The 10,383-nt window shown below is 42.4% G+C and overlaps 1 protein-coding gene and 1 long non-coding RNA gene across 2 annotated transcripts in view; one reads left to right on the forward strand and one right to left on the reverse strand.

The window, feature by feature from the left end:
* LOC112551370 overlaps positions 1-850 on the reverse strand; it is a 5,114-nt gene extending 4,264 nt beyond the window's left edge. Inside the window, exon 1 of the long non-coding RNA XR_003095663.1 lies at positions 760-850. This is a non-coding gene — a long non-coding RNA (uncharacterized LOC112551370). The remainder of the gene's footprint in view (positions 1-759) is intronic.
* The window catches only part of CHAF1B (chromatin assembly factor 1 subunit B), a 26,739-nt gene that overhangs the window by 4,445 nt on the left and 11,911 nt on the right, over positions 1-10,383 (forward strand). Inside the window, 5 exon segments of the mRNA XM_025212043.1 lie at positions 1,465-1,597; positions 2,394-2,511; positions 5,183-5,286; positions 7,211-7,307; positions 9,002-9,086. Of these exon segments, the coding sequence (XP_025067828.1) occupies positions 1,465-1,597; positions 2,394-2,511; positions 5,183-5,286; positions 7,211-7,307; positions 9,002-9,086 (537 nt within the window).

Here is a 10,383-nt window from a genome sequence, read left to right on the forward strand (position 1 = left end):
GGCAAGCAATAATGCCATTATTCAGAGTTTCATTTTTTGTAATTTCAGACATCTTTGGTGTTTGGGTTGAGTTATAAATGAAAACTAACATTGAAATGCCCTAGTGACCTGTTACACTTCTGGTCATTGGAAAACTGGACCCTCCCCATTCTTCCTCTGATTTAAACTTAGGGGTATTCTTCATTCATAACTGAAATCTGTTTTCCCTGTCTTTCCTGGTCATACCTGTTTGTCTAAATCAGCTCAAATTTTTATAACTTCAGCATATGCAGCAAAACCTAAGTGTTAGCGGTGTACCGATAGAGATTTTTGTGGCCGATACCGGTAGCCGATTTTTAAGGAGGCATATAGGCCGATGCCAATCCGATTTCTGATACGCAGCTGGTAGGTCTGGTGTGGTAGAAGGGGAGGGGGGTGAGAGAGAGAGAGAATGGGGCAGGGACAGGCCCAGCTCCAGCCCATCCTGCCCCATGCAGATCCAGGGCCACATGCCCTCCCCCCATGCTGTCCTGGACAAGCAGCAGGAACAGTGGCAGGAGCTGCCAGACAAGCACTGGATGGGTGTCACGCAGCAGCGGGATCTGCCCCCCCACCCTTCCCCAGGACCCCCTGACAAGCCATGCCTCCTTCCCACGTCTGCCCTGGCCCCAGCCCTGGCTGGGCAGCCCCAGCACCAACCCCACACCCTCCCTCACCACAGGGGCCTTGATTTGCTCCCCCATGCTTCTCCCCCCTCCCCTCCCACCACACCAGACTTACCAGCTGCACACAGCACTCCACGCTGTCAGTGCTCCTCACTGCCTACATGTTGCACTGCGGCTGCGTGCACACACGGGCATTTATTGGACAAATTATCGGCCGCACTGGGCCAATATCTGATGCAGAAAATTTTCTTTGTATCTGTGCACCTCTACTCAGTGTTGTGCTTGGAGTTCTGGGATAGAGGAAGCAGCATGACAGCTGATAGGTGTTTTGAGGTGTAGAAAGGTTGGGGATATTAAGATGAATATATTCATTTTTTTTTTTTGGTTGGTTAATTTGTGCTCGAGTCTTTATGCTGCTAAATCTGTTGATTGACTCATCCTATTATTTAAAGGCTCACAGAGCCAGAGAACAGACATGTATGTACATTTAAAAAAAAAAAAAAAAAGTGGTGTTGTTGTTTTTTTTTTTTTTTCTTAACTTCCTGGAAGACTTGGCAATATATTTGCTTAGACAGAAAGCTGTCAGGATGCTATCAGGAAATGAAAATAATTTGTAGAATGGGAATTAGTAAGACGTCACCATGGCTTAGTTGTGAAAGTTTCAGATGAGAGTTGTTTAGTTCTGTACCTGAAATGCTTACTCTCTCTCAGCTCAGTGTTTGATATGTAAGTATGCTGCACACAAAATGTTACAGTTGTTATAAGACTGAGTTGTCAGGTAAAGAAGGATATTTACTATCTGTGATACTTTTGTAACTAGATATGGAAAGTGGAAAAAGGACCAGATGGGAAAGCAATTGTGGAATTTTTGTCCAATCTAGCTCGTCATACCAAAGCTGTTAATGTTGTGCGTTTCTCTCCCAGTGGTGAGATCTTAGCATCCGGAGGTGATGGTGAGTAATATTTTATATAAAAGACCAACATAAAGAAGTTGTATTTATACAGTGTGTGTGTGTGTGTGTGTGTGCGCGCGTGCGCGCACACCCCCCCCTACCTGGAGTAAAGGTGAGCATGGAAATTTAGGAGATGTGAACGAGTTTCCATCTTTGGACTTGTTTGGCACCAACAAGGAGCATGGTGTCCAAGTGTCTTGTAAACCCCACAGAATTTATTCTCACAAGGGTTTTATGAGAATAGAGAACTAATTTATCTACTTTACAGATGTAAAAAAGGTGTTATTCCTGTTTTGTACATAGGGAAATTGAGTGGCTTACCCAGGACCATATTAGGAGTCTGGCAGAGTTTAGCAGTTGAACCCAGAGTTTGAGAGTCCCAGTCTGGTCTCCTAACCACCTTAGCAAAGGTTTTGCATAGTTCTGGGTTGTTTTTAATGCAGTTATGCAGTATTTTAAGGGAAAATTTTGAAAAGGCAGAGTAGTTAGGTAGCTAACTCTAATTGAAAGTCACTTCTTTGGCAGTTGGTGTAACTCCTGTTTGAATATTGGAAAAATCTCCATAATCAAATTGTTTACTAAAAAAGAAGGAAATCAATATAGCTCACAAGTAGCTTATGCTTCTATTTCTTGTCCCTACTCTAAAAAGAGAATAGAGGAGAAGAGCATTCCCAGGTCCATCGCCTAAACAGTAGACAAGCTCTAGCTGATTTCTATATTTTGTATAATAGCAGGATAAACCTTGCAAGAAGAAAACACAAATAAATTGTTCTAAGTAATTTTTTTTTTCCCACAGATGCTGTGATATTACTATGGAAACTGAATGATAATAAAGAACCAGAACCGATAGCATTTCAGGATGAAGATGAAGCTCAACTAAACAAAGAGAATTGGACTGTTGTTAAAACATTAAGGTAACTTGGGCTTTTATGAGTTTCCTTCATCCCGTGTTTCCATTTATCTGAAACAGCTTCTGCTTACCACATGCAGAATCCTTCCATTGTTCTTCAAAAATTGTCTGCTCCATGATGCATTCCTTTCATGCTAACATCTGCTATTCTGTACTGTACCAGCCCATGTCCTCCATCTCAGGGCAGAAGATCCGACATCTGTGTGGCATGGCGCTCATGTTCTGTAGCACTTAATATTTCAAATTTATCATAACTTCAAAAGCTACATCTATGAAACTTGCATTTGCACCGGGTCATTTTAAATAAATATACCTTTAATTACTGGATTTATACTAGAAATATTAGGGAAAATTCAACAAAAAAGTCCAAAAAATATATGTTTCTTAGAAAGTTAGCTGTCGGTCCAGGCCAACGTTCACATAAAGGCTTTATCATCTTTATACACAGTTCATTTCAAACGATTAAATCCTTATTAAAAAAATATGTATATTCATTTGAGTTTTGCAAATTAACTATGAATGATAGTTTCAGTATACTTGTTAGTGGACAAGACATCAAACATGCTACATACTTTTACATTTGTTATTAAATTGAATCTTGTTTTCACTCCAAGTGAAAAAGACAACATCCAGTATTTGTTGTAGAATCTAAGGGCATTTTTACATGTGCTGTGGGCACTTTAATTAGTGAGCCGCACTAGTTAAAAGCTCCCATATGTCATGTGTATCAGCGTTGCTGCGCTGAAAAAATGGCAGCGGGGTGCTTTGAACTAAAGCTTATCGAACGTGTTTTATTTCAAAGCGCACTGCTGCCATTTTTTTTCAGCGCAGAGTTGTGCAGCAACTCTGATGCACATGATGTGGAAGTCTGCTGGAGTGCATCAGTTTCCATGCTTCAGCAGACTCGATTAATTGAGCCTGTTCCGAAGCGTTGTATTTCCAGCACATCGGAGCAGCCTCCGCGTGTGTGTGTAAGAGTCCAACAGCATATCCTGAAGTTTAAACAGTCCTTTAAAAAGTGCTTGTGCAATTACCTAAGAAACTGGACAGCTTCTGAAGAAAAGTAATTAGAATTAGTATCTATAATAAACTTAGCATCTTAAAAAGAAAGCATGATAAATATTTATCATTTCAGTGGTCTCATTGTGTGACCATTTCACAAAATACTTCTAGTATTTCTCAACCTTTTTAAAATAATTTTTTAATGGTGATTTTACACACCTAGAATGATCATCAGAAGATATTAGTTAAGATGTAGTGTAAACTTAGATTTCTACATTTTAGTTGACTCTACATAGTATGAAAACTTCTTATTTAACTTACCTGGTGGGGAAAGTTTTCAGGAATAGCAATGCTTCTCACTTTTTTCATTTTGTTGCTGCAATTATGCAGTATTTAGTTTTTATTTTTTTTATTGCTGTTATTATACATTATATAGAACCTAGGAATATTAATTTTACAGCTCTCTAATCTTGCATTTGAGGTAACTTATGAAGTCAGTTTTTATTTCCTTTGGAATATGTGCTGGTACTTGTGCGGGCCGGGAGCAACCCGAGCCCTTTTTCGTGCTGCACGCAGGCTGCTGGCCAGCAGCCTGGGCACGCTGGATCGGAGAAGGAGGGCAACGAGCTGGAATTAGGCACAAACGCTTAGCGGTAGTTTTAAAGATTGTTTACTTACACCAAAGATGGTCGTGGTGTAGGCTGGAAAACTTGCTTGAGTTGCGGTTGCAGACAGGAAAGAAGAGAGGCGGACAAGAGTTCTAAACTCGTGAACTCTAGCCCAATCCGGCTGAAGGCTCTAAACATGCGAGCCCGTCGTGTCAACCGAAGAAAGTACTCGTCCGAAAGAGCTCTGAATAAACTCACATGAAGTTTGCTAGGCTCCGTGGGTCCTTCTGCTCACTCATCCACACGAAGTTTGCTAGGCTCCGTGGGTCCGGTTCTTTTGCGCGCAGGGAGGGATACGTCTAGGAATCTATCAGCGACAGGGAGAGGCTAGAGGCTGATCAGACCTCTGTTGCCTGCTTGAAATGCACTGGGTCTGTAAGGATCCTCAGCGCTTGGAGATCTTCACACAGCGTGAAGTCTCCTCCTCCCGGTGTTCGTGGAGTCCTCCAACTTGGGCGGAAACCACTCAAGCCTTTTATACGGCTAGCAAGCCAATCACTAGCCGCCATGTGTGAATAATTTAGAACTGGCCAATAATGGGACTCGAATTAGCATACAAATGGCGGGAACTCTGCAACGAGCATTTCTGTGCTGCAACAAAGAAATGCACCCTGCAAAGAAAGCTTCAAATTGGCGGGAAATTCTCGCTTGCACCAGGGGCTTCTTTTGCAGCAGAAAACTCCACCGTGCAAGGAAGCTGTAATTTAGCGGGAACAATTTAGCAGTGCCGAAGCACACAAAAACAAATCACACCCTTTGGGTTGTGACAGTACTATGGTGAATTATGAAGGCATATTTTAATTTTATTTTTAAAATTTTCTACTTTCCATATTCTAAATGTGACTGCTTTGTTTAAAAATAAAAAGGAGGGACTAGTTATTTCCTAAGTGGTAACTTTTTCTTGCAATTTTTTTTTTTAATACTAAAAAAATCAATGTCATTTTTGTTTATTCACAACTGTCCTTTATATAATTAATGATTGTCTTCCATTCTACTGGGTTCCAGAGGCCATTTAGAAGATGTTTATGATATTTGCTGGACCACTGATGGAAACTACATGGCATCTGCATCAGTAGATAACACAGCTATAATGTGGGATGTCAATAAAGGTAATTGCTAAATTAAATTTTTCTTTCCTGAGGCTCCCATATGGAGGTAAATTGTATCCCTTGGTGTTTAAGCAAAGTAAGTGAAGTGCTTTTTTCTGTGGTAACATAATCCAGTTAATTCTCCAACTTTTGAAGATGGGATGAAAGTATCTCCATGAGCAAAACCTGGATTGGGGGAGAGGGAAAACCCTTAAAAACACTTTATAGCCTTGGCCCTTCAAATATTCTCTGCACAAGTAATCCCTAAACTCAGTGAAGGCCATGATAACTCACATGCAGAAATGTTTGTAAGATTGGAGCTGAACAGCCTTGGTCTTGAGTTTATTGTAACAAGCTTGTTTAAGTGTGGTTGGATGTCCCTGGAGGTATATGCAACTATAGTCCTTCACAAATGTGATGGAACAAAGGCTGTCATGAGACTGAGTACTGTTCTCATCTAAAAGACTGTCTTGTGAATTATATTGACAGTGCCCTTATTTTCTGAGGGTTGGTTATTTCACATATAAAAGTAGAATAAGGATTACTCCTTTGCCTATTGCTAGCATTCTTTCAGTAACCATCTTATAAGTGGTAAAATGCTTTGAGACCTAAAGAAGAAAAAATGTCTTTTGTTGGAGGGTATCCTTGGCCACTTTTCATTCAGTTTAAATGAGGGAGTAATTAAATATGCCACTTTTGTGGTAACAGTGATGAGAGGAGGGTTGATCAGATTGTAGCTGTATTGATGTGTAGGTCCGAAGCAGCACACCAGGAGAGAACCAGTGAGAGAGAATCGGGGAACCACTAGGAGTATGACCCTGAGAGAGCCACTGGAGCTTTCTAAGCAGAGTGGTAGTTGCTCAAAAGTGGGAGTAAGCAAGCTCTCCTGCTGTTTGATCCTACTTTGTTCAGGGAAACAAGATTTTTGCATTTTCTTTTTATAGTTAAACATAATTGCACCAGAGAAATATTTGATGTATATAATCCATTTCAACACCTAACAGAAGCAATCCACATATCCCTAAATGTTGGCTTGCTACCTGAGATAAAATGGGTAGTAAGTGCCACCAGAGCTTGATCTTGGATCGTGCTGAGATCTCTGGCCCCCATCCAGCCTACCCAGAGATGAGCTCATCGGAACTGCTTGTGTTCATAAATGTTATGTCTGTGCTTAGCTGGGTCAAGCCCAGCATGTTCAACACCCTGCAACTGAGTCAAGGCTGATAGCTACATATCATTATGAGTAGTAAGACCTTATTACATTGTAAGACTGGGGTTGACAACTGACAGCCCATGGGCCAGATCCAGCTTACAGATGTGGGGCTTTGGCTGCAGGCACTTGCATGCCACTGCAGGCTCAATCACCAATTGTTGGCATTCTCTCCATGCTGCCACACAGACAAACAATGGTGGCAGCTGGGTCGTAGTGCTTACCTAACTGAATGCCTCTGACCCAGCATGGGTCATTCTGTCCCACAACCTTTTCTAGCTGTGGCCAGTTACTAAGAATTAGCCAGTTGCCATCATCACCCAAGAGAAAGAGCCTGCCTCTTGTTTAAATTTTGACTCATGCTTTTGTGCTACAGGTCTGTAGTTCAGTACCCAACATGATGACCATTCAAGACTCAGGAGAAAAAATCTGAAATGCATATAAGTTTAATGTCTTGTTACTTAATAAACAAAATAGGCATATTACAAAGCCTGAACCTTATTGTTCAACTAAGCAGAAGCCACAAAGGAGGGGGAAAAAAAGTTTAAACTTGCATTTCAATTGTCACTATTAAATTGCTGTTAAAGCATTTATCAGTTTGAGTGTTTAAAAAAAAAAAAAAAAAAGGAAAAAAAAGGTGTATTGCTGTATATTCTGGAATATTTGGCCTTGTTTTTAATTCCTTTTTAAATAATTCTCTTCAGTTTTAGTTTTTGAAACTCTTTGTATTTTCAGGGCAAAAAGTCTCAATTTTAAATGAACACAAAAGTTATGTACAAGGAATAACTTGGGATCCTCTTGGCCAGTACATTGCAACACTTAGCTGTGATAGGTGAGTTTTGGCTTAAGTGTTCTCTTACCATCCTATAAGTAAATACTAATGTGGTTTCCATGTGCAGTATCCTGTCTGTCTTAAGGCTATACTGTAATGTGCAAAAATGTTTAATTTTTAACAGTACTTTATCTTGTGCAAATGTAGACTGCACACTTAACAAAATGACCAGGACGGCTCTTCTATCCCATACTTAGGTGCCACTTGTGGTTACCAGGCATAGGGTCCTGTCCCACTCATAGCTGTACCATGTTGTTCAAAATTTTTAATTTGGACATTTTTAACAAGATTTTAAATCTGTTCCATGCTAGCTGAGATTAAGTCAAGAAAGGGGTATTTAATTCCTTCTCTTCATAATTATTAGTATTAGAAGCAGTTTTTAACTGCTTTCAAATTAATCCTTGAAAGAGAATAGCAAAGGTGAGTTGAAAAGTTATGCTCAATTTATTTCTGTGCAAACTGTCACCCACAGTCTGAGCCTGATCAGAGATCTGAGGAAAAATGCCTTGCATTCAAAAGCTTGTTTAACTTTATCCCCAACTACATAGTTGGTCCAATAAAAGATCTTTGCCTCACCATCTTGTGTTAATTTCTTCACCATCTTGGCTCCACCATCACTCTTATGCCACTCTAAATGTAGACATTTAAGTAAACGGCTACTTTTTTTTCTCCATGAAATCAGCTGGCACTTTCTGGGTTGTCAAAGATATTGTAAGTGTGTACTTTATGTCCCAATACAATGTATTCTCAAACATCTTCCATGAGCCTAGGTTTGACAGCGTGTTACAGAAGAGAAACGACCATGTTTAAGTCCAATAAAACATGTTTCTTTTCTGAATTCCCCTTGCAACCTGGTCAATAAGCAAACAAATCTGTAATTAACAAATTCAATTTAAATTTGTAGTTCAGCTTTGAAATTGTGTAGGATACATATCTTATTCTTAATAGGCTTCACAGCTGGATAATAAACCTTATACTGTGTAGCTTCCTTTGCAAAGAAAATTGCTTTAACACACTGGAGAAATCACTCCTTGATTTGAGCTTTGGGGCAGATCTTATAGTGGCCTCAGAGAGAGAGGATGAATAAAAGGACTTTAGGTCATAATGAATCTCATGTCTTCTAATATTCAGCCATGCCAAATAAACACGAGACCTTGGTGTTTCAGTAAAATAAAGTGACATTTGTCTTGAGACTTGAAAGTTAGCATGCTTAATGAGGTGAATTAGGATGCTTCACATTTCCCTGCAGATTCAGAAAGACAGCCTTGCACAGGAGTTCATTCAGTTCATATTTATAAGCCTCCTACCACAAAGGCCTAGGAATCCATCTATTTTCCTCTGTGGAAGCTTCTATTCTGTAGGATGGAGCCACTGGGGAAAGGCCAGGAAGTTGCCTTGGTCCTTTATGTTTCCATGAACCCTGATTCTTCCTTAATGACACGTACACATGCTCTACAAATAAAGCTGCTCTTAATAAATCAAGGACATTCAGTGACTTAGTTATTTGTTGATGCCCTCTGTTTTAGGGCTCTTTTAATAGTAAGGTCTTTTGTCATGTGACAGTTTTGAGATGAGTTGAATCCTGAAAGGTTTTGATTGAAACAAGGGATCCAGGGAAGAATGTGCTGTAACTATGAAAAAATCAAGGATTAGCTTGGTGAGGAAGAAATATGTTGGTATTCTCTGTTATGCAGGGTGATGCGAGTATACAACACACAGACCAGACGAGTAGCATTCAATGTTACCAAGATGCCGTCAGGAGCAGGAGCTGAAGGAGAGGTAAATTATTCTAATGCTAACATTGTCAGGCAACACTTTGTATGTTGTTTTACAAATGCTGCACTCTTGAAAAGTGAAACTCTGGCATTGATGACAGGAAAGTATTGTTTTAGAGATAATTTACTAGTATGTTAGACACTTTCGTATTCATGTGAAATGGAGGTTCTCTTAGTTATTAGCAGGGATCCTGGTTTTCTCTGATTTAAAAATTGCAAATTCTCTGATTTTTAAAAACCCCAAATCCGTGATAAAAATTAAAGGCCCCCCACAACCCCACCCCCCGTGCAACTGGTGCCCCGCACTCTCCCCCACAGCCTCAACAGCCCTCCTGATGCTCCTCACAACAGACTCACAGACACTGACATCCACTCCAGCAGGTAAATGTGTGTGGGGGCGGGGGGAAGGTGCTGGGGAGGTAGATCAAGAAGGGGCAGAGCATGCCCCTGTGCCCACTCCCTGGAGCAGGGCCTGGGGGTGTGGGCAGGGTGCCACTCTGCAGGCCACACACACCGGCCGGCCTGACGGGGTTCGCACACGGAGGCCACCACCGCAACTCTGCCATTGCACCCTGCGCTACCATCTCATGGCTACCCGCATGGCTTTGTGGGCAAGCAGCGCAGGCGCGGCAGTCCAGTGGCAACCACTGTATACGGGCCACATACATGCCACCCAGCCAGGGGCTGGAAAGGGGGGCTTGCATGCAGCAGACACTACTGCACCGCTGCTTATGCCCTGTGACTGGCTGCATGACTCTGCGGCGCTGTAGGGTAGTGGTGGCTGCGTGCTGGCTGAGGCAGTGGGGGGGGGCATTGCGGGCAAGTGCTGTCACTGCAGAGCCATGCCCTACGCCCCTTGATCCTAGAAGGCCCCCCACAACCCCACCCCCCGTGCAACTGGTGCCCCGCACTCTCCCCCACAGCCTCAACAGCCCTCCTGATGCTCCTCACAACAGACTCACAGACACTGACATCCACTCCAGCAGGTAAATGTGTGTGGGGGCGGGGGGAAGGTGCTGGGGAGGTAGATCAAGAAGGGGCAGAGCATGCCCCTGTGCCCACTCCCTGGAGCAGGGCCTGGGGGTGTGGGCAGGGTGCCACTCTGCAGGCCACACACACCGGCCGGCCTGACGGGGTTCGCACACGGAGGCCACCACCGCAACTCTGCCATTGCACCCTGCGCTACCATCTCATGGCTACCCGCATGGCTTTGTGGGCAAGCAGCGCAGGCGCGGCAGTGCAGTGGCAACCACTGTATACGGGCCACATACATGCCACCCAGCCAGGGGCCGGGAAGGGGG

Source organism: Alligator sinensis, unplaced genomic scaffold, assembly GCF_000455745.1.
Source record: "Alligator sinensis unplaced genomic scaffold, ASM45574v1 scaffold69_1, whole genome shotgun sequence".
NCBI lineage: Eukaryota > Metazoa > Chordata > Crocodylia > Alligatoridae > Alligator > Alligator sinensis.